The 27,337-nt window shown below is 41.9% G+C and overlaps 20 protein-coding genes and 1 non-coding gene across 21 annotated transcripts; 14 read left to right on the forward strand and 7 right to left on the reverse strand.

Annotated features, from left to right (window-relative positions):
• Positions 1-124: 124 nt before the first annotated feature.
• HK407_08g13220 (putative E1-E2 ATPase) lies at positions 125-3,547 on the reverse strand (the record flags this gene model as incomplete). The annotated part of the gene is made up of 1 exon (XM_060421286.1): positions 125-3,547. One exon carries the CDS (start codon positions 3,545-3,547, stop codon positions 125-127), a length of 3,423 nt encoding a protein of 1,140 aa, XP_060276506.1.
• A 345-nt stretch (positions 3,548-3,892) lies between these two features.
• On the forward strand, positions 3,893-4,687 carry HK407_08g13230 (uncharacterized protein; the record flags this gene model as incomplete). Its single annotated transcript, XM_060421287.1, has 1 exon — positions 3,893-4,687. The coding sequence occupies one exon, from the start codon at positions 3,893-3,895 to the stop codon at positions 4,685-4,687; it is 795 nt and encodes a 264-aa protein (XP_060276507.1).
• A 133-nt stretch (positions 4,688-4,820) lies between these two features.
• Positions 4,821-4,892, forward strand: HK407_08g13240. Its single transcript has one exon. It is a non-coding gene; the product is annotated as a tRNA-Ala (tRNA).
• A 176-nt stretch (positions 4,893-5,068) lies between these two features.
• On the forward strand, positions 5,069-5,569 carry HK407_08g13250 (uncharacterized protein; the record flags this gene model as incomplete). The annotated part of the gene is made up of 1 exon (XM_060421288.1): positions 5,069-5,569. One exon carries the CDS (start codon positions 5,069-5,071, stop codon positions 5,567-5,569), a length of 501 nt encoding a protein of 166 aa, XP_060276508.1.
• Positions 5,570-5,676: 107 nt separating this feature from the next.
• Positions 5,677-5,889, forward strand: HK407_08g13260 (uncharacterized protein; the record flags this gene model as incomplete). Its single annotated transcript, XM_060421289.1, has 1 exon — positions 5,677-5,889. The coding sequence occupies one exon, from the start codon at positions 5,677-5,679 to the stop codon at positions 5,887-5,889; it is 213 nt and encodes a 70-aa protein (XP_060276509.1).
• HK407_08g13270 (uncharacterized protein) lies at positions 5,798-6,025 on the reverse strand (the record flags this gene model as incomplete). The annotated part of the gene is made up of 1 exon (XM_060421290.1): positions 5,798-6,025. One exon carries the CDS (start codon positions 6,023-6,025, stop codon positions 5,798-5,800), a length of 228 nt encoding a protein of 75 aa, XP_060276510.1.
• A 70-nt stretch (positions 6,026-6,095) lies between these two features.
• HK407_08g13280 (uncharacterized protein) lies at positions 6,096-7,688 on the forward strand (the record flags this gene model as incomplete). The annotated part of the gene is made up of 1 exon (XM_060421291.1): positions 6,096-7,688. One exon carries the CDS (start codon positions 6,096-6,098, stop codon positions 7,686-7,688), a length of 1,593 nt encoding a protein of 530 aa, XP_060276511.1.
• Positions 7,689-7,861: 173 nt separating this feature from the next.
• HK407_08g13290 (uncharacterized protein) lies at positions 7,862-9,298 on the forward strand (the record flags this gene model as incomplete). The annotated part of the gene is made up of 1 exon (XM_060421292.1): positions 7,862-9,298. The coding sequence occupies one exon, from the start codon at positions 7,862-7,864 to the stop codon at positions 9,296-9,298; it is 1,437 nt and encodes a 478-aa protein (XP_060276512.1).
• A 105-nt stretch (positions 9,299-9,403) lies between these two features.
• Positions 9,404-10,366, forward strand: HK407_08g13300 (uncharacterized protein; the record flags this gene model as incomplete). Its single annotated transcript, XM_060421293.1, has 1 exon — positions 9,404-10,366. The coding sequence occupies one exon, from the start codon at positions 9,404-9,406 to the stop codon at positions 10,364-10,366; it is 963 nt and encodes a 320-aa protein (XP_060276513.1).
• Positions 10,367-10,384: 18 nt separating this feature from the next.
• HK407_08g13310 (tRNA synthetase classII) lies at positions 10,385-12,304 on the reverse strand (the record flags this gene model as incomplete). The annotated part of the gene is made up of 1 exon (XM_060421294.1): positions 10,385-12,304. The coding sequence occupies one exon, from the start codon at positions 12,302-12,304 to the stop codon at positions 10,385-10,387; it is 1,920 nt and encodes a 639-aa protein (XP_060276514.1).
• Positions 12,305-12,383: 79 nt separating this feature from the next.
• HK407_08g13320 (uncharacterized protein) lies at positions 12,384-13,562 on the reverse strand (the record flags this gene model as incomplete). Its single annotated transcript, XM_060421295.1, has 1 exon — positions 12,384-13,562. One exon carries the CDS (start codon positions 13,560-13,562, stop codon positions 12,384-12,386), a length of 1,179 nt encoding a protein of 392 aa, XP_060276515.1.
• A 75-nt stretch (positions 13,563-13,637) lies between these two features.
• Positions 13,638-16,670, reverse strand: HK407_08g13330 (uncharacterized protein; the record flags this gene model as incomplete). Its single annotated transcript, XM_060421296.1, has 1 exon — positions 13,638-16,670. One exon carries the CDS (start codon positions 16,668-16,670, stop codon positions 13,638-13,640), a length of 3,033 nt encoding a protein of 1,010 aa, XP_060276516.1.
• A 139-nt stretch (positions 16,671-16,809) lies between these two features.
• On the forward strand, positions 16,810-18,033 carry HK407_08g13340 (uncharacterized protein; the record flags this gene model as incomplete). Its single annotated transcript, XM_060421297.1, has 1 exon — positions 16,810-18,033. The coding sequence occupies one exon, from the start codon at positions 16,810-16,812 to the stop codon at positions 18,031-18,033; it is 1,224 nt and encodes a 407-aa protein (XP_060276517.1).
• Positions 18,034-18,160: 127 nt separating this feature from the next.
• HK407_08g13350 (dihydrouridine synthase (Dus)) lies at positions 18,161-19,192 on the forward strand (the record flags this gene model as incomplete). The annotated part of the gene is made up of 1 exon (XM_060421298.1): positions 18,161-19,192. The coding sequence occupies one exon, from the start codon at positions 18,161-18,163 to the stop codon at positions 19,190-19,192; it is 1,032 nt and encodes a 343-aa protein (XP_060276518.1).
• Positions 19,193-19,226: 34 nt separating this feature from the next.
• HK407_08g13360 (uncharacterized protein) lies at positions 19,227-19,817 on the forward strand (the record flags this gene model as incomplete). Its single annotated transcript, XM_060421299.1, has 1 exon — positions 19,227-19,817. One exon carries the CDS (start codon positions 19,227-19,229, stop codon positions 19,815-19,817), a length of 591 nt encoding a protein of 196 aa, XP_060276519.1.
• Positions 19,818-19,942: 125 nt separating this feature from the next.
• On the reverse strand, positions 19,943-20,659 carry HK407_08g13370 (putative mRNA decapping protein 2; the record flags this gene model as incomplete). Its single annotated transcript, XM_060421300.1, has 1 exon — positions 19,943-20,659. The coding sequence occupies one exon, from the start codon at positions 20,657-20,659 to the stop codon at positions 19,943-19,945; it is 717 nt and encodes a 238-aa protein (XP_060276520.1).
• A 124-nt stretch (positions 20,660-20,783) lies between these two features.
• Positions 20,784-22,055, forward strand: HK407_08g13380 (AAA ATPase; the record flags this gene model as incomplete). Its single annotated transcript, XM_060421301.1, has 1 exon — positions 20,784-22,055. The coding sequence occupies one exon, from the start codon at positions 20,784-20,786 to the stop codon at positions 22,053-22,055; it is 1,272 nt and encodes a 423-aa protein (XP_060276521.1).
• A 129-nt stretch (positions 22,056-22,184) lies between these two features.
• HK407_08g13390 (uncharacterized protein) lies at positions 22,185-22,646 on the reverse strand (the record flags this gene model as incomplete). The annotated part of the gene is made up of 1 exon (XM_060421302.1): positions 22,185-22,646. The coding sequence occupies one exon, from the start codon at positions 22,644-22,646 to the stop codon at positions 22,185-22,187; it is 462 nt and encodes a 153-aa protein (XP_060276522.1).
• Positions 22,647-22,688: 42 nt separating this feature from the next.
• HK407_08g13400 (uncharacterized protein) lies at positions 22,689-22,979 on the forward strand (the record flags this gene model as incomplete). Its single annotated transcript, XM_060421303.1, has 1 exon — positions 22,689-22,979. One exon carries the CDS (start codon positions 22,689-22,691, stop codon positions 22,977-22,979), a length of 291 nt encoding a protein of 96 aa, XP_060276523.1.
• Positions 22,980-23,004: 25 nt separating this feature from the next.
• HK407_08g13410 (tRNA synthetase class II) lies at positions 23,005-24,450 on the forward strand (the record flags this gene model as incomplete). Its single annotated transcript, XM_060421304.1, has 1 exon — positions 23,005-24,450. The coding sequence occupies one exon, from the start codon at positions 23,005-23,007 to the stop codon at positions 24,448-24,450; it is 1,446 nt and encodes a 481-aa protein (XP_060276524.1).
• A 28-nt stretch (positions 24,451-24,478) lies between these two features.
• HK407_08g13420 (uncharacterized protein) lies at positions 24,479-27,331 on the forward strand (the record flags this gene model as incomplete). The annotated part of the gene is made up of 1 exon (XM_060421305.1): positions 24,479-27,331. One exon carries the CDS (start codon positions 24,479-24,481, stop codon positions 27,329-27,331), a length of 2,853 nt encoding a protein of 950 aa, XP_060276525.1.
• Between the last annotated feature and the right edge of the window lie 6 nt (positions 27,332-27,337).

The raw sequence follows: 27,337 nt of genomic DNA on the forward strand, positions 1-27,337 counted from the left end.
CACTACATATACCTGTTCTATAAAACAACCCCACTCTCAAACACAACACTCTATCAACCATGTCTCCACTTCCTTCAGCATTAAATTCTCCACATACACCTCTGTATCATCAAACACTTTATTCTCAATCTCTTCCCTCATTATCATCTCCACTATGCCTCTTGCATTTCAATATCTTGGAAACAAACGGCTGCACAACAAACACCGCAATCCCAATGACTACTATGCATAAAACAATCATCACAAACTCACTCATCCCAATCCTTACAAACTTATACTCAGGAAGCCATTCCATAGCAACATCCGGATACTTATAAACTCCAACAAGTAAAAGAAAATTCACAGAAATCATTCCTACAGCAAACACCTTGAACATCACATTACTTGCTGGATCTTGGCAATGAGGCTTGTTGTTGCTCAGGTACATTCCGTTCAAGACATAGATAAACACAGTTCCAAAAAAAACAAGCTCTCCAGATATCGTCTCAACACTCAGAAATGCACTCGGCTTCTCATACACAGACAGCAACAGCAATACGGCTCCCTCTATAGCAACAGTGATACACAAAGGTATGGTGCTCCACTTCGTCGTCAGAAAAACATTCGGCCGCGTCGCAAATATCTTCTTAGACGCTTCAGACCGTGTAAGCATATACGCAATCGGCACAGAAATAAACAAATCTCCATGCATCGTCTGCAAATCACTGAGGAACTTCTTTCTAATAATCAGAAAGACTAACGCCATGTATGCAACCACACACGAAGAAATCACATACTTAAACGTGGAGACTGACGTAACAAATGCAGATCGCCCCTCCCGTATCAGATCAACCACCGATCCTATGTCAGACGACATAAAGCTTGCTGCAAGACTCGCCTCGTTATGTGCAAGCGCAAGGCCCACATCCGCACTACTAAGTGCTCCGCTATCATTTGCCCCATCTCCACAGAACATAATCACACGCCCTTTCGCTTGTAGATTCTCCACAAGAGCTTTCTTCTGCCCAGGGTTAAACCTTGCAAACACCGCCCCACGCTCTAGAATAAACTGGAAATAATGGGTGTTTCTGAAGAAATCAAACTCCCTTCCCTCACAGGCAACCACAAAGTCCGTACTGGATCCCCGATCATTCTCTCTGTACAGACTGAGCCTTACTTTGTCGAACGTAAACTCCTCCTCATCTCCAACACACAGCCACTCCACATCAAAAATCGAATCTGCATTCTCCTCAATAACAGGAAATATAACAGGCATGAATTCCTCGATAATCCCACACTCCCTACCAACAGAAATCGCAGTCAGAATATTGTCTCCCGTGCACATCACATTTCTAATCCTTGCCTCGTTCAGCTCGTCAATAGTTCTTCTTGAATCAGCCTTAAGCTTGTTCGAAAACACTACCAGAGCAAGGAAGCTCAGCTCAGACTCATCCGTGCTTCTGTCTACACTTTCAGATACCTCCTTATATGCCAACGAAATCACCCTATATCCGCCCAGAGAATACTCTCTAACCTTCTCTTCATATCCATTTGGTACCTTCTTCAAAACAGAACGTATCGATTCAGGTGATCCTTTCGAAAAAACACATTTCTTCCTTGCATACTCCACAACCACACTCATCCTTCGTATGACAGAGTCAAATTCATAGCTCTTTACTATTGTCACATTAATCTCCTCATCAATCTCCTTTTTGCATGGCCCTTCCTCCCTCGAACCAATCTCATCAGAAGCCTCGCATTCCCATGTCCTTTCAACCCCAAGGCTTGTCGAATACGCATCTTGCATGTCCTCATCGCTTATCCCGTGCTTCCCGTTCCTGCCCTTCTGATAATACACCGTGCCATCAGTGTCATTGTACTCCTTAAGAATCGGTCCGTATATCTTGCTATGCCCTCCAACAACTACGCTTCGCAGATTTTCATGCTGCACAAGCCTAGAAGACGAAAAAATAAACATCTTTAGATCCAGAGAGTCACCCGAATATTTCCCATCCAGTTCATAAACAAGATGGCATGTGCTCAGCCCAATCCTTGCCGTCATACCCATCTCCTCAATTTCGTTTGTTGATTTCTGCAGATCATCGATGCACAGAATATCAAGTCCTTCACACGTCAACGTTCCCGTCTTGTCAAACACCACTGTGTCAACTCTTCCTGCCAAGTTAATCCTATCAAGACTGCTGCAGTGTATATTCCTTCTCAATAGCTTTTTGTAGCACAGCTGCGTCCCAAGCCTAAGATATATTGGAAGCGCAGGATTGGCAAGCGTAAAAAACAGGTCAATGCTGTATGCAACATTCATCCTGCCAGAAAACCCCATCGTATCAAACACAAATGCCATAACAGCAGTCAGTACAATAGCTGCACACAAAACACCGAAAATAGCAAGCTCAGCCTCCTTAACAAACCTGTTCACTACAGGCCTTGCATTCATCATATTCTTCAGAATCTGCCCACGTGCTGTGTGGAACCCCGTCCGTAGCACAAGCCCAATTGCAAAGTTCTCAAACGCATCAATTGACCCTGTAACTCCAACAGTCCTGGGCTTGTTCTTGTTTGTTAGGTTCCTAACCCTGCACAGATTCCCTCCTCCCATGCATGATGACATAGGCATGGTGTTGATGCTCTTTAACACTCCGGTTCCAGAATATATTATCGACTCTTGGTCTGCATTCTTGTATATCGGCACCGTCTCCCCCGTTAGAAGACACTCGTTTGTTATCGCATCGCCCCGTATCACCAATGCATCGCAGAGAAACTCATTGCATGGCTCAATGTATATCACATCGCCAGGATAAACCTCCCGGCTGTCTACTTGCACAAACCGCCCTGCACGAAGCGTCCGCACACTCTGTTTCTTCACAAGCCGTTGCATGCTGATGGAATGGCGGATGTCCTCCCAGTTCGTAAATACAAACGAATACATAACAATCATGCCCATTGCCATTGCATATCTGGCATAATCAATCTCATTCCATACAAGCACACATGCAACATTCGACATAAAAGTAACACTCAGCGTGTTTTTCACAAGAATTTCAAGAATCCCCAGAACCGGCAGATTCGTTATGTTCTTCCCGTAAAAGACATTCCTCAGCACATACTCCGCCATCTCCTTTTCGGGAGACTTGGAAACCTCGCCACTATAAAACTCCTCAAAGCTCCTTTCAAGTGCCTTTTGCTCAGGTGGAACAACAAATCTCTTTGCAGGCACATCGTATATCAACCTGTAGAACCGTGATTCAATCACACGTGCCTTTCCGTCTTGTGCATATCTTTGAAGAGCATACACACCCATCGTTTCATACAGTCTGACATCAATAAACTCCTCTTGCCCATTGTGATGCGTGACTATCACACAGTCTGCATCTGAGATATTGCATCGAGAGCTGAGTATGACTTTCTTGGCGCTTCGGACATACTTACAGATCATGTACAGCATCCCAAACGTTACTACACACAATACATTGTAGAGAAGCACAGGCACCCGTCTTTTGCGCCCTTCAACACTTACAAAGGGCCTTTCCTGCTTTATTGCTACGAACATTCCAAGGGCGATCTGGATCAACGAATTTTCCACTTCCTATTGATCTGCAAAATAAGGAGATAACCTGGGCTCTGCGGGATCACGACATGTTTATGGCTTGGCGCTCATCCTTCGCACAGAATAGTCTCTTAGATCTTGAACAGAGATTCTCCAGGTCCAAAACACCGCTATACAACGCCGAAGCAGCAACAAATCGCATTGTGTGTTTCACTACACACATGTATTAATAAAGGCATGCTATTGAGTGATCAATTGCACCACACACGACATTAAACGGGATCCAATTGAATCCTCTGTGCCCTTGGCGAGTGATAAATAAAAAATACATGACGGAATGAATTGTGAATGACTTCGTTTTGCTTGGGAAACTCATACGAGCTGGTGCTTGCTGTAAAGACTATATTTGACAGAAGAAATTTGCTAGTCGATGCAAGCAGAACATCGTTGCTTCTTGTATTCTCAGGTGCCATACTTATGGTGTTCCAGGGTCAAGTGTACAAGAACATTGCTCTTTCAATAGTGGTTGCATTATCAATGATCGCAATGGATCCGACAATATGCACCAGAATCGTGCAAATCGATCAAGCCGGGATTCTTTCAAGCATAGTCGAAATTTTCAATAGGGCATTGCTAAGACAGCTGTTTTTCTGTGCATTCTGCATTTTCATAGCACTAGTCACAAACGCATGCATGGCACCGATTCTGTGGCTGATCACTGCAATTGTTGGGTCATCGCTTGCAAATAAGATCTTTACGAGTGCTTTGGTCAAAACTGGATCCGGAGAGATTGTCTCGCATCTTATGTGTCTTTATGTGCTTGTTTTGATTGCAGAGAGGTTTAAGCAGGTCAAGAATATCTTATATGCATCTTTCTTCAGTTTTATTGGTGTAATGCTGGTATGGATTGATCTTGAGATTATTCTGAGCCGTGACTTGGGCGTGGATGCAATAAGTCACGTGATTTGGAAGTCGCCCATGAAGATTTTCAAGATACCTCAGGCATATCCGTTCATTGCATTGATGGGGATTGGAATAGGCTTCCAGATGAGGATGAGAGGGTTGTTTGTTGCACTGAAGAAATGGAGACGAAGAATGGCCGTGGTTATCAGAAGGAGCGAGAATAAGATAATAGAGGCTTGAGCGATGCAGATTAGTGGGGTGTTGAAACCAATAAATATTTATATGTTACATGTGTATGGTATTGCTAAGAAGAGTTTTTGATGCTGTTAAGTATGCGCTATGAAACACACGCTGCGTGCTGTTGTTCTTTGGAGGGGGGTTAGCTCAGTGGTAGAGCGCTTGCTTAGCATGTAAGAGGTCGCGGGTTCAACTCCCGCATTCTCCAGGCTTTTTGGGTTCTTTTCGTATTCAGATCTGTCTTTGCATTGCTTCCGAATGTCGTGCTTTCGGTTTTACCAGATGTGCATCTTGGCTGCTGCTTCTTGCTAGCAACCTGAAACAGCAAACAATCTGATGAAACGGGCATATTTGAGGCCAGCTGCTAGTAAATAAACATTCTTCATGAAGCCAGTGCTATTGATGATGTTATTTGCATTCTCAAGCAACAGAAGGGTGTTCTACATTAATCTGAAGGATGTTAAGTCTGGAAGTGATTTTATAAGCCAACTGTTTGAAAAGTCTGGCATCCTAGGTACAGTGGCAAGCACAAAAAGCAGCCTTGGTGAGTCACCAGATGCTGCTGAGCCTGTTGTGCAGGATGCTCAGGCAGAACCACAGGCCGAGCAGCAGCCAAAAACACTTACAGACAAGCCTGCTGAGCAAGTCGACGAATCAAAGCCGGATAAAGCCAAACAAGAAGAGCAGCAAACACCAGAAAGGGCTCCTTCTAACAAAAATGATGCATCAGCAGAACAAAGCAAACAAATCAGTGATCAAGAAGCGCAAGCCAAAGATAAGCAGAAAGCAAAAGATAAAGAAGAGGCAGAAATAAAAAAAGAAGAAAAGCAAGCTAAGGATGAACAGAAAGCTAAGGACAAGGAAGAGCAGAAAGTAAAAGACTGATCAAGAAAAACAAGTCAAAGAGGAGCAGAAGGATAAAGACAAAGAGGAGCAGAAAGTAAAAAATAAAGAAGAGTCAGACAAGAAAAAAGAAGAAAAGCAAGCCAAGGATGAACAGAAGGCTAAGGACCAGGAAGAACAGCAGAAGTCTAAGAAACAAACAAAGGAAAAAGACAAAGACAAAAGCGAAGCAGAAAAGAACAAGCAATCCGAGAAGCCTGATAATCAAACTCAAGATAAGCAGAGCGTTACACATGACAATAAAAAAGACGCAAGCAAACAGCCAAGCACTGCTACAGATTCAAGTAGCAAATCACAGGTAAATAGCAAAACTCCACAGACCAAAAGGAAAGACGAAAGCATAAAGTCCGTCTCCGAAAAATCTATTTCAGATGGCTCAACAATCATCACATCAAGCATGAATGTATCAGATAAGACCCATGCATCTGCCTCTAGCATCCGAAGCATTGGGTCTGCATCATCTGTGCTGATATCAGAAGCAATACCGTCAACAGTATCGGCTCCTTTGATGTCTTCGATGTTGCTTTCTTCAGCAGTAATACCATCCAAGACTTCAGCGCTTTCTACAGATATCAGGTCGTCAATGGCATCTGCATCGATTATGCCGCATAGTATTTCTGCAGCTCCTCAATCAACAATATCGTCTCTGATGAAAAAGATGCCCGAGATAGAGAAAGTTAAGGAGCTCAGCCCTTCAGACATTAATAAAATCCTGGAAGACTGCAATGATTGCGAAAGAGTCGACCAGGTGCTAGTATACAGAAACGGAGATTCTTTCACAGACTACTCTGGGAATATAAAGTTCCAAGAGCGAGATGGCAAGCTTGTCGATGCATCAGGATTGTTTATTGGGAAAGACTGTGGATGTCCAAAAGAAGAGATTCCTGAAATGGGTAAGCTATCTGAAACAGGGTTGTATCAGGACAAGCAGGTCAGCAGCCAGAGCTGCCAGAAACAAGCAAATGCCATCGAAAAGATATATTCCTCAGTGGATATCATTCAGAGTCAGAGCATGGCAATGTCCGTGCATTCAGAATCTACATATTCAAGCGTAATGCCAGCATCAGGCATGGCTGGAAGTGCATTATCTGCATCCGTCTCGTCTTCAGTGGATATTCCAAGCAGTGTAGCCAGCAATGCACCATCTAATGGTTCTAGTTCAAGCGGTGCATCTCCCTCAAGTATCTCACAGGCCACAAATGCTATGCAGTCTTCACAAGCTGCAAGTGTATCCTCTGTATCTAGCACAGCACAGCCATCAAGCAATATACAAGCAAGCATGAGTAATCAACAATCTGCACAGCCCACTGCAATCAATAATCCAGAAGTCTTAAATAGTTTACAGGAGCCAGCACCCAGTGTTGCAATGCTGCCTGAGGTAATTCAGCAAAGCTCAGTAATAACCAGTTTGCCACAGCCTATTAATGTAAATGCACAAGCTGGTGGGGAACAGGATATAAACAAGAGCTCGCCAGCTCAAAATGCACCATGTAGTGTTTCGCCAAGTATATCCATCAAGGCAATAAGGGTTAGGTACAATGACGATTGCAAGAATGAATCTGATGTAGATGGCTGTAAACAGATAATTGAATCGGAAAAGCCGAAGGAAGTAACAATAACAGCGCCGCCGGAGACAATAACAAAAACCGAAAAGATAGAGCTTCCACCAACAACGATTATAAAGGAGCTGACAATTATCAAACCGCCGTGTACCATCGAAAAGGAGGTAATAATCACACAGGAGGTTACACAAGAGCCCGAAGTAATTGTTCAACAGAAGACCATAGTTGAGCCAACAACAATTGTCGAATACAAGACGATTGAAGTTACAGCCACCGCAACAGAGATTATGCACGAGACAACAACCACAACAGTTACGCAAACAAAGGAAGCTAAGGTTTCCATATCGACTGTGTATGTGGAAGCACTAAAGAAGACAAAGATACCTGATGAAGGATATGTGAAAACAATTAATACCACAATAGTACTTGACGATCCTTCGGAAGTGCCGGAAGAGATAGAGTGTGAGGAGGAATGCGAGTGCCAGGGAGATAAATGTATGAATCCGTGTGGCAAGATACGGTGTGTGTCGTCTGAATAGTAGGCACTGAGCATAAGCTAATTAAATTGGTATAATATCTGAGTTGTTGAAGTATCTAATGATTACGGATAGGCTGGGTGAACGATGCCCATCTGGATAAATATGTAACAAGATGAGATATTTGATGGGCATCAGCAGTAAAACGATGTTTTGATGCAAGCAACTTGAAACAAATGAGATATAAGGAATGTTTTGATGAAACAGAAATGAAAGCAGGATTAGTGTTTGTGATGTTCAGATACTTTGTAAGAGCAGATGTGTTCAAAGAGGTCAATCTGGAGCGTCTTTTGAGCAGCGATTCGAAGGATACACGATCTGATGGGGTGAATGGCTCATCCATAAGTGAAGAATCGAAAGACTCGAAGATGTCATCGATGCTTATGGGGCAAGATAAGGGCGGAGATATGGAAAGGCCGAGCGACGTGCCGATTATTATTATATCTTCCGAAGAAAGCATGAAGGGCAAGACTGGCCAAGAGCGTGAGCAGCAGGTTATTTCAATTGTGAAGGGGGTGCTGTCTGATCAGAGCATCAAGGCAGATCTTCAATCACTATCTGGTGGAGATGCAAGTGAGAGCAATGATTCCGAAAAGTTCCGAGAGAGTACGGAGGGAGCTAGAACACCTGGAGTGGTGTACACGCCATCAGTGGCCAATATTGCAGGAGGAAGCAGCAACGAATCGTATTGGACAAGCATAATTGATGATGATGGCAAGGTCAAGAAGGTTAAGGTGAATGTAAAGGTAATGACTATTGTGCAAGATATTGGAGATCCAGCAGGGCAGAGCAAAGATGATAAGAGTGCAAATGGTGTGAATGGATCAGGAGAGAAGCAAGAAGCGACTCAAGGGAATGGAGATGTTTCTACTACAGTATCTACAATCGGAGTAAATGGTAGTAGTAAGAAGGAAAAAGAGAGGAATGATAAGGATAAGAATAAAGAGAAGGAAAAAGAGACAGAGAAAGATAAGGAGAAAGAGAAAAAAGAAAAAGAAGAGAAAGAGAAAGAGAAAGAGAAAAAAGACAAAGAAGGAAAAGAAGAGAAGAACAAAGACAAGAAAAACAAGGAAGAAAACGACAAGGATAAGAAAGAAAAGCTAAAACAGAGGGAAGACAAGAAAAAAAATGAGAAGGATAAGAAAGAAGATGATGAGTCTTCAGACATATCGTCTATAAAGAGTATTTTTGGATTTTCAGATAAAGACAAAGACACGGAATCTAAGAAGGATGGCGTAAAGGAGAAAGAAGAGAACGGCAAGGACAAGAAGGATAAGAAAGAAGGTAATGATGACAGGAAGAGCAAGAAGGATAAGGAAGAAGATAAGGATAAAGCTGGCAAGAAGGAAGATAAAAAGGAAAAAGAAGATGATAGCAAAGATAAGAATGGTGATACTAAAAAGAGCAAGCGAGATAGCAAAGAGGATAAGGATGAAAAGAGCCCTGAAATGAATGATTTGTTTTATGTTCTGAAGAACATGCCTGAGAGAGTCAATCCTAACAAGCCTGGTGGAAAGCTGTTTGTCGAAGGAAACTTTGCTGCAGTCAAGGAAGAGAAGTTGAAGGATAAGAAGTTCACCTTTTCTGGATATATCCAGGCTGCAAGCGGATAATCAAATAAATAATTAGGCAGATTGTATCACAAAATATTGCGATGATGGCTGATGAAACATTTGTTTTGAACATTGTTTTAGCAGAGTTGATTAGTGTTTGCAGATATGAGGGGATTGTGTGTGTCAAAGATGATTTACATCATGTGCATTATCGTAGCGTGTGCAAATGCAGTTCACGAATTCAATAGAGATGATGAAAGCATGGTTGAAATAGTCTTGCTGGATGAAGAATCAAAGAGTATGCCGCATATACATTTAGAGGCAGAAACGGTCCGCAATTCAAAGAAAAATACAGACAAAGCATTGAGAGATCTTCTAACAATTCTTCTTGGCCGCATTCTTGCTGAAAATGCAAATAAGACAGTAGACAAACCAATGGATGAGTCACAATCCAGCTCTATCCAAAGCAAGCATGATACACAAATGATTGCAAGCAGCAAAGATGCAGCACAAAAAAATAAAGAAACGCCGTTAAACAACACCAAGGCAAGCATTGAAATGCTTAAGAGCATAGAGCATATCCCCATGAGTTATGGTTTACTTTGTACATTTTTCCACAATATCAGTTTCATCAAAGAAAGGCTCAGAAACAAGCCTGGGATAGGAATTGTTCGTAATGTAATTGTATATGACAACGGTGGCCAAATAACTGACTACTGGGGTAGATTGGTGTTCAGAGCACAAGAAAACAGGCTTGTTGATGAGACTGGGTATTTTGAGGGAGTCAAAGTTGCCAAGTTTGAACATGTACTAAAAGATGGTAAGATGACAGAGTCCGGATTGATTCAGAAGCGTGGCATTCCTTCCACAGAGGCTGTAGATGCACTTAATACCATAAAGCTCCTACTTAATGAGGTTGCAAATGAAAAAAAGATTCCGCTTCACAACCTGATCAATAAAAACTGTATATCATCAACAGTGGAGGAAGTAGCATTCCATGCAATGCATCCTTCAATAAAAACAGAAGAGATAGCGTATGTATGTGTATGCTCAGACTCGTTCTGCAAAGAACCATGTAAAGAAGTCATTCAAATGAAGAAAAAGGACATAATAAATAGAAATAGCTAGCTATTCTGAATTTGTTTTTTAATTGCTTATCGTGGCCTTCTCAATGTCCAAGATGTCATCAAACTCAAGTTTCTCATCAGCCATCTGATCCAGAATGCCTTTAAATGCACCGATGCTGATGTTCTTGTTTTCTTTTCCAAGCCTGACATTTATCTCTCGATTTTCTGCTTCTTTCTTCCCAATAACACACACGAATGCATATCCCTGTGTTTCGGCTGTCCTTATCCTCTTGTTCAACGTGTTATTATCATCAATCACATCAACCCTAAACCTAGAGAGTAAAGCCTTCACCTCACTAACATACTCGGTATTTCCCATGCTAACAATAGCCACTTGTCTTGGTGACAACCAGAACGGCAGCCTCTTTCTAAAATTCTCAAGGATAATTGCAATCATCCTTTCTATGCTTCCAAGAATCGCCCTGTGTATTATAACAGGTGTTTTCTGCTGTCCATCACTGTCACGATATCTCAGCTCAAACCTCTGTGGAAGCTGAAAGTCAAGCTGGATAGTTGCACACTGTATCGCCCTTCCCAATGCATCATGGAGTATGATATCAATCTTGGGTCCATAGAATGCTCCATCGCCTTCATTGATTTTGAATGGAATTCCACATTCGTCCATGGCATCAGAAAGCGCCTTTTCTGCATCATCCCACTCATCAATCGATCCAAGATACTGCTTAGGCCTTGTGCTCAATCCCAATTCAAATCTAAACTTAAATATTCCATACACAAACCTTAGAAAATCAATGCATCCCTTGATCTCATCCTTTACCTGCTCCTTAGTGCAGAATATATGTGCATCATCCTGTTGAAACCTTCTTACCCTGGTTAATCCAGTAAGCGCACCAGTCAGCTCGTTTCGGTGCAGCACCCCAAAGTCTGCATACCTCAGCGGAAGCTCTCTGAAGCTGTGGTCTTGGTGCTTGAACATAACACAATGCCCAGGACAGTTCATAGGCTTCAATGCAAACTCGTTCCCTTCGATGATAAACATATTATCCTTGTAGTTTGCCAAGTGCCCACTTTCTTCCCAGAGCTGTGTGCAGAAAATATTCGGCGTTATAACCTCTTTAAATCCTCTTTTCATATACTCTCCTCTCAAAAATTCAATCAGCGTGTTGTAAACAATCGCTCCGTTCGGAAGAAAAAAGCATGATCCTGGTGAGTACTTCGAGAAAAAAAACAGCTCAAGCTCGCCACCTATTTTCCTATGATCCCTTTCCTTTGCTTCCTCCTTCATTCTCAAGTATTCTTGCAGTAGCTCTTTCGATGGAAATGCAACTCCATACACCCTCTGCAACGACTCCCGATTCGGATCATTCAAAAAATATGCACTGCCGTTCTTCAACACCTTAACTGCTTTTATCATCCCAGTCGATCTTACATGAGGCCCAAGACACATATCCACAAACTCCCCTGACTTATAAACAGTGCTTCCTCCCTCAATCTTATTCAGGAAGTGTGTCTTAAACGGATTACCCCTATACATCTCCAGCAGCTCATCTCTACTCTTTGCAATTTTTTCAAACCTTGAATTCTTCTTTATGATCCTATACATCTCATCCTCAATCTTCTTGTAATCATCCGACGAAATCGCTTGCAAAACATGTACATCGTAGAAAAACCCTTCTTCGGTCGCTGGCCCATGCGACAGCTTTGCTCCAGGATACAGGTTCAACAGTGCATTCCCCAGAACATGTGCTGATGAATGCCAGAATACTTCCCGTCCTTCCTCATCGTCAAACTTCACAAACTCTAGCACACAGTCTTTCTCTATCTTCGTGCACATGTCGCTCAAAACACCATTGATCTTGCACACCACAATATCATTCTCGCCTTTGCTGGTTTCATTAAAAACATCATATGCACTCTTTCCCTTTACAACCTTGATCTCCTCTTCTCCAAGCCTTACTTTCAAATACTCTTCATCCATTTGAGGGCATTGCATCTCAAATAATCTTTATTTAACTTCATGCTCAAACACTACATTCATTTTACACATCAAATCGGGCTTAATCACATCCCTGCATTAAAGCTGTAGTTTCAGGCAACTTTCCTGTTCGTCTCATTCCTTGGAAGACCAAATCCCACATCACATTTGCAAGCACCTTAGGAACATTTTCATTCCTGTTCAGCATAAACCTAATGCTTTCATGCAGATACTTAGCATGCTCACGCTCTCCTACCTCCACAATACTTTTGAAAACAAACGTCAGCAACAGCTTATGTCTTAAGCACATCTTCCCTGAAAACAAATTATCCAGTCCATCCTGCACCAAATGATCAAATGCTCTTTCAAATAACGATGAAATCGCATCAATCTTGTACTCTTCGCATCCATCATAGCAGATAAGAACATCAAGTGCTTCTTTACATCTGCTCTGTATTACTCTTTCAGTTGCACTTTCCACAAGATCACGAAAACATCGAAAGCTTGCATCTATCTTGTCTATGTCCTTTTCTTCAGAAATGATCCTAATTGCATCCTGGAGATATCTTGGCTTCCACAGCAGTCTAAGACCATTGACATCGTTCTCAACTCTTGCATAGTTACAAAAAACATCATTTGGATTCATAAAACCACATTTGTTTTTGCCTAGAATATGCCCTGGAATATCACCAAGCATGCTCTGTGCCTCCTCCATCGCTGCTATCCCAAAATCCGCGCTGTTCATTAAAACACTTGCAACAATCGCACCATGCTCATAATACTTCCTACGCCCATCGACAAAATGCTTGTTAACTCCTTCTATCAAAAGTCTCATTTCATCAGCTTCAATCGCATGGCTTCTTAGCGCTATAACCACACATCTTGTAAAAAACAAATCTTCATCAGGCAATCTATTGATGCCCTCTAGGAAGCAGCTCCCAACCATCTTAAACATCATCCGAGGACTTCTCGAACATCTTATAACATCAAAGCAAACATCAGATCGCCTCTCCACACAATATATTTGCATGCATTTCTTCTCAAAATCCTCACTCTCCACAAAAACCTTACACTTTTCATAAAGTATTGCTTGAGAATCAACAGACAATTTGCTGTAGTACTTCAGAAAACATTCTTGAGCACATCCAGGATTCCTTTTAAGATACAAATCAATAAATCCAACCGCGTCAGAACAACTATCTAGGACCTCATTCACCACCCATGGCTGGCATTCCACCTTCCACACCTCATCTCTCAACATTATATAAGGGATATGCCATATCTCAAACTCATTTATTATATTATTTACTCGTCACTCTATCTAATAAACATGCCATTAGCCAGCAGATATCGATGATACAACACTTTCACTCTCATTTTGTGTTTGATCTACACTGATAGAGGGCATTTGCATTTCGCTTACAAATGGTGTTAGCTTTTCCACTATCTCATCTATGACAACCTCATCAGAAATCAACAAACTGTTATTTGGAATCTTCTTTTCCTTTATATCTAACACAACATCATCCATGCTTTTTCCATCCATGCTTTCCAAGCACATCGATTCCGGCTGTCTTACATACGACTCTATTCTTGTGTATGCAAGCTTTGGAGTCTCCTCATGCACCGTAATGATGCTTACATCCTTATTGGTACTCTCATTAGATTCAATCACCGTAATCATTCTGGTCTTCATTTCTTTCAATTCGTTTTCTGCTTCATTTGTATCTGTACCGCTCTTCCCTATTACAGATCTGGATACAACAGGTAATATTACAGAGACAGTCTTATCCTTGTACTTATGATCAGCATTGCGATGCAGAATTTTGAACTCCTGTAGCTTCTTCCCAACCACCGCTTCAACCTTCTCCTCAAGCCCATCTAATTCCCTTTCAAGCCTTCTTACCTGATCTTCAACAACAGAGCTCACTACACTAAGATGCATATTGCTATCCAGCCCTTTTGCAATCGTACTGATAATTGTCTTTGTTACCACCTCATGCTCTGTGAGCGTCTCCTTCAATTCCCTTAGCACATCAGCCACACTTTCTAGCATAGCTCTATCCTTATCAGATTCGGCAATATCTCGAACGGCCTTATTCTTGTTCTTCTTGTATCGTAGCATTTCAGGTACATCAACACTAGCTGACTTTACATCATGTCTATTCTTTATGGCGGATCCATGATGCACACTCCCTTTCGTCCGATTCAGCTTTTCGGCATCAAATTCATGTGCAGGCAACTTCTCAACCGATAGCACACTCATGATTGATTCTATAGATCGATTCTCGGCGTCTTTATATTCATTATCATTATCATTATCATTATCATTATCCACATCCTTGCTGCCAGATATTTCATCATGCATACTTGCATCATCTGCTTTGCTATCGTACAAATCAGATACTCTTGCTCCATGCTTCTTGGTATCGTTTAGGCTATTTATATGCTTTGGAAAGCGTGGCAAATAACCATCTGGTACTTCATGCTCGTCATGCATGATCTCTCTGCCATGCATTTCACGCATCATCTTAAATGCATCCTCTTCATTTCCTGCATCTTTGCTCTTTTCCATTGCTATTATCATATCAATCAGCTTACTTTCTCTCTCTTCATTCACTGCAATTCTCTTCATAAGCTCATCGACTTTCTGATCATACTTGCTCATTATCATAGAATGCTCTTTATCTTCCCTAATTTGTGAAGCATATGGTATGCTTACGACAGTCGCTAAAGAAGGTAGTGCCATCGATTGGCTCTTTGATAAGACTGTAGCCAACACATCCTTTGTTTTTGTAACAGTCTCCACAACCGTGGTCGTCAGACTCTTCGTAGTTACACTCTTTGCATCCAATACATTCTCTTTTGTAGATGGCAATGCCTTGTTGGCCTTCATAAACTCAGAAATACCCTTTAGCAACTCTTTGAATGCATCTTCATACACCATCGGCATAAGATCCCTAGACACAGGTTCTAGATATCCCCTGGTAGAAGGCTCAGATATCCTTTTGTAAACCGTGGTTGTGTGCTCTTTGCTAATTGTAAGCGTGGTTGTATGAGGTGCTGTGTATGATGTGGCTTCTTGTGATTGATTCAGTAGATCCTCGGTTATTAGTGGCCTAACAGACACAGTGGTTGTAGCAATGCTTTTCTTGGCATTAGATGCTTCCACAGAGTCAAGCAGACTCTTGATTCTTTGCATCAAATCAAGTTCCATCAGCCTTTGCGCACCTGGCTTGTCTTTTTTGCTTCTAAAGCTATTCGTTCCTTTCTTTTCAGGAGCATTGGCTGCAAAGGCATTCGATTCAGACTCTGCGCCATCCTCTGTTTCCATCTTGCTATCCATACCATCTCTGTCAACATACATTGTCTTGAGGATTGTTGTAGTGAGGTCACCAGTATCTGGGGACACTCTTGGCTGTCTTGTAATTGTTCTAGTTGTTATTATTGTTTGCGTCGCCATCCTCCTTGATAATGTGCTTTCTGCCTGCTCAATCAACTGTGCCTTGGTTGTTGTTGTTGTGGTTGTTGTCCTCAATGTGATTGTTGACACAGATACTCCAGTGTCTTGGTTAAGAAGCATCCTTGCATCATCCTTCTCTGCATATCTCTCAGGATATATGTTATGGAATACATCCGAGTCCCTGATAAACACAGGAATCACATTGTTTCTTTCTATTATAACTGGCTCACCACGATTTGTGAGAGAATGTGAAGGCTGCTCTTCTGTGGAAGTGTCAGGCCCAGAGTATTTGCTGTCGATGCTCTGGAAGATCATAGGAAGATCAATCAGAGCAGATTTCTTCGCACACATTCCTTCTATATTTGAATTTTCATTGATGCTATTGTAGAGAGCCTTCAATTCGTCACTCATGGACATGTATTGCTGATTTGCACGGATTTTCGTTGCCCAGTCGTACAAATCACAAACTCTGTAAGACGTGCCATTGTACAAAGCAATGTCTCCTTTGTAAGCAAGACTTCCGGGAGTTTTTCTGACCAAAGCATCTGTTTGGAAATCAGCTATCACTTGAGCAGAGCCGTTTCCATTGCTTATATTTGGAGTGTATCCGCTGCCATATATGCTTTTGCTGATTTTTTTCTCGACAAACTTGACAAACGGCTTTTCGTCAGCATGAGCAGTCTTTGTAATAGCTATGCCTGATGGCTTTTGAATTTGCACAATCCTAAGAGGATTATCCGAAGCAGCGACGTTTAGCTTTGAGCATGCATCCTTACATTTCAGATCGTCTTCAACACACCTGCAGGACAAAGCTCTGTTGAATGGCAGAGCACCAGGCACAATGACGCCTTGGGCAGCAACACAATAAACAGCCACAAGCAATTCAATAATGAAAACGACATTCATCAAGCTTTATTTGTTTATGTGCATACATTGAATTAAACCTTCAAGCCGATTGTGATCGTATTGAAAAGTTTGTAGACAGTAAATAAAAGCAAAACACTGTTTCACAGGTAGCATAAAAGGAATTACTTCATAAACAGCCATGGCAAGCTACTGTTTGGCTGTTTTGGCTCTTGGATATGCATTCTCAAGTATTATAGCAGAGCCTGAACACAACAAGGGTGTAGTTGAAAAGCCGTATGCCCAGATAGCATATCATCCGAACGGATTTAATGAAAAGGTCGGGGTGAAGGGAACGCATGTGGAGGCAGATGGCCTGTCTCTTAGAAGGCACACCGATGAGGGCGGGCTTGTGGCGTTCCTTGAGCCAAACCCACACGAAGAATGGAGCTTTTCATATACATTTACAAATGCAGCGCTGAGGTTTCCACATATTGGAGGAGTATATCTGTGGTATACATCTGAAATTCCAGACCAGGGCGAGTACAGGGGCGGAAACGACAAGTTTGATGGAATAATGGCAGGGCTTGAGTTCCGAGGCGCACAGCCAGAGATAGTGATGGCATTCAACAATGGCGAAGAAAGCCTGAAAGGGTCTGAGGACATGAATCTACACAGAGATGTAATAAATCCATCAAGGCTCAAGGGTGTAAGCGACATAACAGTGAAGGTGATATCCACAAAGAAGAACTTCAAAGTGGAGCTGTATGACGGAGATAAACTGCTTTACGACAGCTTCAGATACCATGGAAAGGGCAACTCAACAAAGATAGGCTCTGGAAAATACTTCAACATCACATCATTTTATGACAAGGCGCCTTCAAATAGTGTATACAAGCTACGAAATGCAGAGCTTTTTGAAAGGATAGAAACCGATGAGTATAAGGTTCATGCGATTCATGCTCCACATGTTGAAGAAGCACCAAGATCGCCAGACAGCATTATGCATGAAGAAGAGGAGATAAGGCATCTTGTTTCGAAGACAGAATACCTGCACAACTATCTTCAACTGATTATCGGGGACATAAATGATTCATCGTTTGACAAGATATTGCATGTGCTGTATGAGCAGCAAAAGCAGGTTATGAAGAAGATGGATGAAATCACGGCATCGTCAAGCAGAGCAAACACAATGGACACGAAGCTGATATCGCTATCTGAGAACATTAACAGCATCGACATCCGAATACAGAAGATTCAGAAGGCATTTGCAGATCTTGATCACATTGTAAACAAGCTAAGCGATAGCCATAGCAAGAGTTCAAACTTCTTGGCCTATGCGATTCTTGGAATAGCAATGGCAGGATTTGGATTTGCAGCAATCAAGGAGTACAATGCCTTGAGAATCAGGCAGAAGGCCATTTGAGAATAATAAAGGTAGTATCTGAACTTTAAGCAAAGTTTCTATGGGTTTATGGTTGCTTGTGCTGCCATGGATGCACGAACTTGTGAAATGGCTATGCTTATGATTAGAATGCAAACAGAATCCCCCTATGCAGCCATTCTGGGAAAAGCTAAGCAAACCGTACTTTGCAGTTGCACCGATGGTTGGAAATTCGGAGGAGGCATGGCGTATGCTTTCCCGGAGATACGGCGCAAACATACTGTACACAGAAATGGTTCACTGCGAATCCTTTTTGAGGGGAGCCTGCGATCCTTGTAGCAATCAATGGTACACGACCTCCGAAAGAGATCGGCCGTTGATTGTCCAAATTTCCGGAAACTCTCCACAGAAGATGCTGGAGGCAGCATTGATTATCCAAAGCCAGTGCGATGCAATTGATGTGAATTTTGGATGCCCACAGAAGGTTGCAAAGAAAGGAAGATATGGCGTGTATCTTCAGGAAGACTGGGAGCTGACTGCAGAGATCATAAGGGTTCTGTCGACTAGCTTGAGAGTTCCTGTCACATGCAAGATCCGGGTATTTGAGTGTATTTCCAAGACTGCTGAATATGCGAAAATGATCGAGAGTGCAGGATGCTCGATGCTGGCGGTTCATGGAAGAACAAGGGATCAGAAAGGCGCCATGATGGGGCTTGCAAGCTGGGAGCATATTAAGGCAGTGAAGCAGTGCTTAAAGATTCCTGTGCTTTCGAATGGCAACATAATGAGCCATGATGATATTTTGAGATGTCTTGAGTACACCGGATGTGATGGGGTGATGGTTGGAGAGGCACATTTGCACAATCCGCTTGTTTTCTGCAGATTAAGGAGCTCGTGCCTGGACATGATCAGGGAGTATATAGAAATATGTAAGGAGTATCCAAGCAGTGCGGGTATCAGGCACATCAAGTCTCATTTATTCAAGCTTTTGTCTGTGTACTTCACAGAAAGGCCCGAGATGAGGCCTGTTCTTGATGCATGTGATAGTCTTGAGAAGGCAAGCGCATTCTACCTAGGGCTTGTAAACGAAGCAGTTCTATTGGGGAACGGAAGCGATGGATATGGCATATATGAGATGAAGCCAGAGCCTGTGGATTCGACATGTAGCATTATGCATGCAAACTGGAGCTATAGTTTATAACAAAAACACATGGCGATGCAAGCCCTGTTTTAATATGGTAGAGCATGACATATCGAAGCTGATTGAAGAGGCGAATGCAATTGAGAGCGACTTGAAGGATTGCGAAAGCACTTTTGAGAACATAGGTGGACTTGCAATACGTGTACAGTCGTTTTCCAGGGCGGTCCATGGTTTGGAGCATGAGACGTCGCAGACTCGGTATCTTCGCAAACAGGCCGATATGTTTAATAAAAGACTGGTTAAACTAGGAAGTTTGCGCACAAAGCAAAAGGATGAAATGAATGAAGAACTGATGCATGCAAAGATCAAGCCGGAAAAAGAGTATATGGAAAGCACCGAAGGACTTCCGCAAGAAATGGCCACTGACAGCGACTTTTTTTCGTCGAGCACAAAGAGGATAAATGATGTGCTGATGAATGCAATGGATGCGTTTGAGACAGTCAAGAGGCAGAATGTATACATAAGCAGAACAAATGACAGGATCAAAATCGGATTGAGCCGTTTGGGCCTCAGCAAGCAAATAATTGATGAGATCGACAAGAGATATCTGTCTGACAAATTCCTATTCATGGGAGGCATTGTGCTTTGTGTGATACTTTTCTTTTTGTTGAGAATGTTTTTGTGATAGAGGTTTGGCATTTATGGCTTATGAAATAAATCGATTAGCGCTTATGAATCTGAGTCTGATGCTTAGCTTGTTTTATTGATGGTGTGCAACTGATGCATTGTGGCAGTGAATTCCTTGCATATTTACTTTTGGTTGCAGGAATCCATTTTTTTATCTATGCTTTGCATTATTTTCTTTACATTGAGTCTGAACCTGAACTTCTTCAGTGTAAATATCAAGTTTTTTGCCTTTTTGAATGCAGTGCTAATGATTGAGTATCTCTTCTTGTATTCTCCATGCAGAAGTGTTTTGATTGGCATCCACTTTATCTCCTCGATTTCTTTTTTTGTCTGTGCTTGGAATGGATAGCTTGTTTTTACATTGAACACAAAGTAGAAAGTAATCTTTTCGAAGATGAAGATTGGCAGATTACATATTTTCTTGCTTGCATCGTATCCTATTTCCTCATAAACCTCTCTGGTGGCACAGTGAATGCCGTCTTCGTTCATGCATTTCTTGCCTTTTGGAAACGAGTAATTTTTCATTTTTTTCTTTTCCTTGACCACAAGGACATGCGTCATGTGAGGATCGAGTATTATTGCTCCAAACACCTTCACCGATTGCCTGTATTTTATGAACGCTTTTAGAGACTCATCGACATTTGTCTCAATTCCGATATGCCCAAGAAGCTGTTTGCTGAACTCTGCAAACGACACATTTGTGATGTTGTATATGTCCATTGTAAACCAGTGTGCTTCTTCGAGAATGAAGAAGAGGCGCTCGACGGAGTTTATTTCGTCACTTTGCAAGCACATTAGGAATCTCGAAGCCACACTATCCAAGATGCCATGCTTGATCATTAATAAACAGCAAGGGCACGCGTGCCAATTTTGTGTTGTTTGATGCATGAATAGATGATTAGATGGAAAATGCCTGATGGCATGGAGATTATGACTGATTTATCACAACAAAAACAAGCCCTCAATGAGCGAGGAAGGCCAAGGGCAGAATAACGATGATTCGGCCACTATAAACCTGAAGAGGCGTAGAAGGGTGAAGGAGAGCAAGGCAGCATCGAAGCCACCGCAAGTATATCCATTGACAAAGTGCAAGCTGAGATACATGAAGCTGAGCAAGATGGCGCATTTGTTGTCGCTTGAAGACAACATATTGAGTTTATGTGAGATGGACAAGTCTTCTGAGGGGGTAAGCGGGCAGAAGCAAATGGTTGAGCAGTTGCGAGGAAGCCCATTGTCTGTTGGGACACTGGAGGAGTTTGTTGATGATCACCATGCGATTATCACCACGGGTGTTGGGCTAGAGTATTATGTTAATATAATGTCTTTTGTGGACAAGGATCTTCTTGAGCCAGGATGCACGGTATTGCTGAACCACAAGGACAACAGTGTTGTGGGTGTACTTGAGAGAGAGATGGATCCGATGGTGAATGTTATGAAGTTGGAGAAGGCGCCATCAGAAACATATGCAGATATCGGAGGGCTTGAGGAGCAGATACAGGAGATAAAAGAAAGTGTGGAGCTTCCGTTGACGAATCCTGAGCTTTACCAGGAAATGGGGATACGACCGCCGAAGGGGGTGATATTATATGGGCTTCCTGGCACTGGAAAGACACTTTTGGCAAAAGCTGTTGCGAACCAGACGTCAGCGACATTTCTTAGGGTTGTGGGGACAGAATTGATACAGGAGTATCTGGGAGAAGGGCCGAAACTTGTGAGGGAGTTATTCCGGGTTGCAGATATGCATGCGCCGTCGATTATTTTTATTGATGAAATAGATGCGATTGGAGGGCGACGGTACAACACATCTTCTGGAGGTAGACGAGAGGTGCAAAGGACAATGCTGGAGTTGCTGAACCAATTGGACGGGTTTGACACGAGGAACGACATTAAGGTGATTATGGCCACAAACAAGATAGATGCGCTTGACCCAGCCCTGATCAGGCCAGGGAGAATTGATAGAAAGATTGAATTTGGAATGCCCGATGTAGCAACTAAGAAGAAGATATTTGGCATTCACACCTCCAGGATGACGCTAGATGAGAATGTGAGTATTGAGTCTTTGATAACTAGTAAGGAGGACTTGAGCGGGGCAGATATAAAGGCGATTTGTACAGAAGCAGGAATGATCGCATTAAGGGAGAGACGAAAGATGGTGACAATGAAAGATTTTATTACAGCAAGAGAGAAGGTGTTTTCATCCAAGCAAAAGGCAACGCCTGCTGGACTCTACTCTTAAATAAAACGCATTTTCGTTTTGTGATTGGATTTTCAAGGAATCAATAAGGTTGTTGAGTACTGATTAGGCAAGATAGGAGTTTGAATTAGTGTAGGATGGCTCAATTAGATATTTTATAATATTTTATGACTATTTCTTTGTAAATCTATTTGGTTTCATGCCTGATCCAACAAAGATGTAGTATATTCCATCATGCTCGACTGAGAAACTATTTGTTCGTTTTATGAATGTTTTTATCAAGTCGTTTTCGAAGACAATCACAAGCGAATTTGCTCGCTCCTCAACAACTATTCCACTTCTCCCGTCGGAGATTTTGACTTTTGCACCGGTTAGCTCTGCTGTATATATCTTGTTAGCAAACATAGCCGAATTTATTGTGCCCTTGAGCCTTGTAAGGTATTCTGTGAACATTTTGTTCATTTTTAAGAAGTCTGTGTACTTGATTTTTGACCTTTCGGTGCTTTTTATTGCAGGAAACGACGGTTTCTGCTCTTTAGAGAATTCTCTATTTGCCAAGATAAAAGGAAACGATTCGGAGCGAATGGTCTCTTTTTTCAAGTGTGCACCGTAATGATTCTCTATGTTGAACATTTATGCCCTACTTTGAATTCTTGATATTAATGCAATGCAATTATGGAAAAGAAGAACAGGGATCTTGCGAAAAAAAACACGGAGCTCAAAGAGAAGATATCCAAGATGACAACAATGTATTCTGAATTACTCAAGACGAATATCAAACGGGAATATGCAGAGTTCAGGATCAGCAGAAAGGCTGTTGGGCTGCTAGAAGCCAGCATCGGTGTGGTGAATGAGGTTGCAGACAGCCTGAGAGGGATAAAGGAAATGATTTTGAGAAAAGATGCTGTAGAGGTGCTTGAGGACAAGTCGAATGTGCAGGATGGAGTGAAATTGAAGAAGCTTTGAGTGTGATGCAAGGCATATTTTCGTGATGTTTTTGAGCCCTATGATTGAAAAGGTAGTGGAGGCTGTGATCGAGAGGCTGAGAGCTGATGATGAGGTAAAGTCATCTGACATTGATGCATCGTATGCCAGCATACATGGTGCGTTTATTAGTCTTGAGAGTAAGGGTGTGTGCAATGTTAAGACGAATGAGAGTTTTGAGGAAGTGCTAACTAAGGAGGGTGAGGAAGTGGAGAAGAATGGAAGTGAAGAGTATTTGCTGTTAAAGTCAATAGGGCAAGATGGAATGAGTCTTGAGGATCTCGAAAGGTACAAGTTGGGGAAGATGAATGCATTTAAAAATAAGTGGATTAGGAAGGAAGGAAGTAGAGTGTTCAGAGTTGTTGGGGATATTGAGGATGGAATAAGAAAGATGGCTGCTAATCTGAAATGTGGAAATGCATCTGAAGATGAGCTGGAGACGTTGAGGAGAAGAAAGCTTGTTTATAAGAAGAAGAATGTTGTGTTAATAGCAACCAAAGGGCCGATGTTTTTTGAAGCAAGCAGTTATGTGACGGAGTTGACTGCAGGGATGGTGCAGAGTGGCTCCTACAAAAATGCTGTCTTCAAGAATTACAACTTTGACACTCGAGGAAGTGCTCCGCAGTCTGGATCTCTACATCCTTTGATGAAGATGAGAGACGATTTCAAGAGGATATTTGTTGGGATGGGGTTTAGCGAGATGTCTACTGGCCAATATGTTGAATTATCGTTCTGGAATTTTGATGCGTTATTCCAGCCTCAGGATCATCCATCGAGAGATGCACACGACACGTTTTTTATTAAGGATCCCGAGATAAGCACAAGGCTCCCTGCTGAGTATCTGAAGGATGTATCCGAAACGCACTGTGGAGGAAGATATGACTCGCTGGGCCATAGAAATGCATGGAGCATATCAGAAGCGCAGAAAAACATTCTAAGGACACATACAACGTCGGTAAGTGCCAGAAGGCTGTACGAGCTAGGAAAAAGAGGGTTTGTGCCTACAAAGCTGTTTTCCATTGACAAAGTGTTTCGAAACGAAAGTGTAGATGCAACACACCTTGCGGAGTTCCATCAGGTGGAAGGATTGATTGTTGACAAAGGGTTGACCATAGGACACCTCATGGGTGTTTTACAGGAATTTTTTGGCAGGCTTGGCATGGACAACATCAAGTTCAAGCCTGCATTTAATCCATACACTGAGCCATCTATGGAAGTGTTTGGGTATCATAAGGAGCTCGGCAAGTGGATAGAGATAGGAAATTCTGGGATTTTCAGGCCCGAGATGCTACGCCCAATGGGATTTGATGCGGATGTGAGCGTGATTGCATGGGGGCTGTCTCTTGAAAGGCCGGCAATGATCAAGTATGGATTGAAGAATATCCGCGATCTTGTTGGGCACAAGGTTGACATTGAGTTTTCTAGAAGAAGCGAAATATGTTTTTTTGATTAAAAGATGTTTTGAATGCTATGCATCCCTAATGTTTTATATCAGCAAGACGGTAGTGCCTGGAGATTTTTGTATGAAGATTGTGTGCAATCGGTCTGGAGTTTACTTGGCGCAAGCATCATCTGTTGTTAAGTATATTATTAGAGACGGAAGAGCAGTGTATGCCAAGCGGATTGATTTTTTTGATGTTGTTAAATCTGTTGTAGCTGCTGAGAGTAGCATTATGGTTGTTTTCAATGGATGTATACGGCAGCTGGATGAGAATCTTGATGAGAAGAATATGCATGTGTTTGGAAGAAGTAATATTGATTATAAGAATCCAGGCTCATATGTGGCATATACAAAACGAGGTATTTGCATTGTGTCGTTTTTTGGACAGATGGTGCTGTATAGGACTGGAGAAGGGCTGCTTTCTGAGCCTATGGAGTATAGTATGGGACGATGTGCAACTGTTGTTCTGGACTTCAAAGCGATTGATGGTAGGGATAGATATGCTTCTCTTGAAAAAAACTGCAATGGAACCGCAGTTAGAGTGTACGAATATGATTGTGTTTCAAGAGCAATTAAGATGGTGGCTGAACAGATGGTGGATGATAGTGGGTACATGATTGTTCCGTTGAACAGCATGATGTTTGTGGTGTTTTCGAGTGTGAGTGTTTTTGCTTTTAGGAGTACTTTCAAGGTGGAAAAGTATGATATTCTGGAATTGCTTAGATCATCTGGAGTATCAGGTGCAGGAGCAGATATACCAATGGATGGTGTTTTTACATGCAGTGCAGTTAGTCCAGAGGGAATGAACGAATTGGCTGTTGTTGTGAATGCAGATGGTCTTGTTTTTGAGATCAAAGCTACGGATTGTATAGAATTGCATTATGCAGCAAAAGTATGTGTGCCCAAAGATGTAGTAATTGATTATTACGGGCATTTTATTTGTTTAGCACATGACTCTATCAGTCAAGTATATTTTGTTAAGAGGGATGAAGGAAGTATTAGCATTGTGTATGCGGATGATATTAGCAGCAGCATGATCTGCAGGAGTGCATACGTTGTGCATGATGAATTACACCATGTTTATGTGTGCAACGGAAGAAATGTAGGCGAGGTTGTTGAAGCATTGCCGATCAATTTTGTATGCAAGGCTAAAATCACAGAAGACTCTAACCATGAGGAGAATGTAGGAGAGGGCAGTGATGATGGTGCGATTAAAGATGTTTTTGCATCTGGAGATATGATTTGTGTATGCTATGGCAACAGGATTTGTAACATCAAGATGAACAAAACACAGTTTGAGAAGCAATATGAGCTTGAATGTGCCAGTGAAGTACTTGGGTATTTCAGAATTCAGAGCCATGATGTGTATGTAATGAGAGAATCGATCATGGTATGTGATTTGATCATGGATAATCAAAATACAAGAGGGCCTGAGGCTTATGTGAAGGAAGTGATCCATGAATATTTCTGTGGTTCATCAAGATATGTTATTTTTGCAAATCATAGCAGGATATTGTTGTTTGAAGGATCTGTTATGGAGTGCATTGAGACTGGAGTCGTTGTTAGGGGATTGGAAGTGCATGATAAGTATTTGTTTGTTGTAACAGGACGACGCGTAATACGTGTGTATAGTATTTCAGAGAGGAGATTTGTGTTTATTCAATTGCTTTTGGAAGATTTTGAGTTTGTGATGGCTTTTGAAGGATACTTATATGTAGTTGGGTGTGCAATGCACAGGTTCAAGATTAATATGGATGGATCGCTTGGATTGCCTAGCTGGATGAATTTTAATGGAAAAGGCATTGGAAGAAAGGGTAGGATTATGATACTTGAGAATGATTCTATGGATGTTAGGTGCCAAAGAATGATTGGGGTTGATGGAATAAGGAGTGTGTTTGTGGATGGAAGAGTGGTGGTAGGAGAGGGAATGTGGCTGAGTATTTATGATTATGATGAGAGTAGAAGGATTATGATTGATGGCTTAGTCCATGCAGATGGAGCATGCAAGATACTGATGAATGGAATGGGGTATGTAGAGAATGTAAACAGCAGGTTCAGTGTTAAGAAGTTTGATGGAAGCATAGCATTTGAAGGAGTTGGAGCAGCTATTGAGGCAGCATCATACGGAGAGTATTGTGTTGTTGCCGTAAATGATTGCGAAAATAGTATGAATATATCTGATACCAGATGTTTTTTGAATATATACAAGCAGGATATCTTAATGTATGCATTTGGAATTGATTATGGACCAAGTGTTTTGAGGATGGAGAAAAGTAGAATATATTGTGCATCACTTAATGCGATGTATTGCTATGAGATTGGGCTTAAGACGCTTCTGAAAAAGTTCCGGATTGAGTTTCCATCGAAGATTAACTGTGTATGCACGGATGATGCCAGGGTGTTTGTTGGAACAGAGAAGGATTCGGTGTTTGTTTTGAAGGAAGGGAATGTGGAGCATAAAGATGATGTTTCTCGATGCATCGTATCGCTGGAGAAGTTTGATAAAGACAGACTAATTGTCGGAGAAATGACTGGTGAGGTGATGATTATGAATCTATTTGAAAATTGCGTAGCAGTGACTGCTTCAATATTTGTGAACGACATGCCGATTATGCTTATACCTGGAGATAGGGTATTTGCTGTATGCCTGAGCGGAAAGGTGGTTGAAATACAGGAAATAGACAAGGAGCTGTTTGGTTTTTTGCAGAAGCTGGAAGATCAAATTATAGCATTTTCTGGAAAGCCTTTTTTTGAGGCGTTCAATAAAACAAGGTTTGTTGATGCAGGCTATCTGAAGCAGGTCTACGATATGAGTGATGAAGGAATGCGTGATATTTACAAGAGCAGAGAATTTGATATAAAACGAATTTTTGATGTAATTGGTAGGCTCTGATGTGAA

The sequence above is a fragment of the Ordospora pajunii genome (assembly GCF_021821965.1).
Source record: "Ordospora pajunii strain FI-F-10 chromosome Unknown Cg_08B, whole genome shotgun sequence".
In the NCBI taxonomy this organism is placed as follows: domain Eukaryota; kingdom Fungi; phylum Microsporidia; family Ordosporidae; genus Ordospora; species Ordospora pajunii.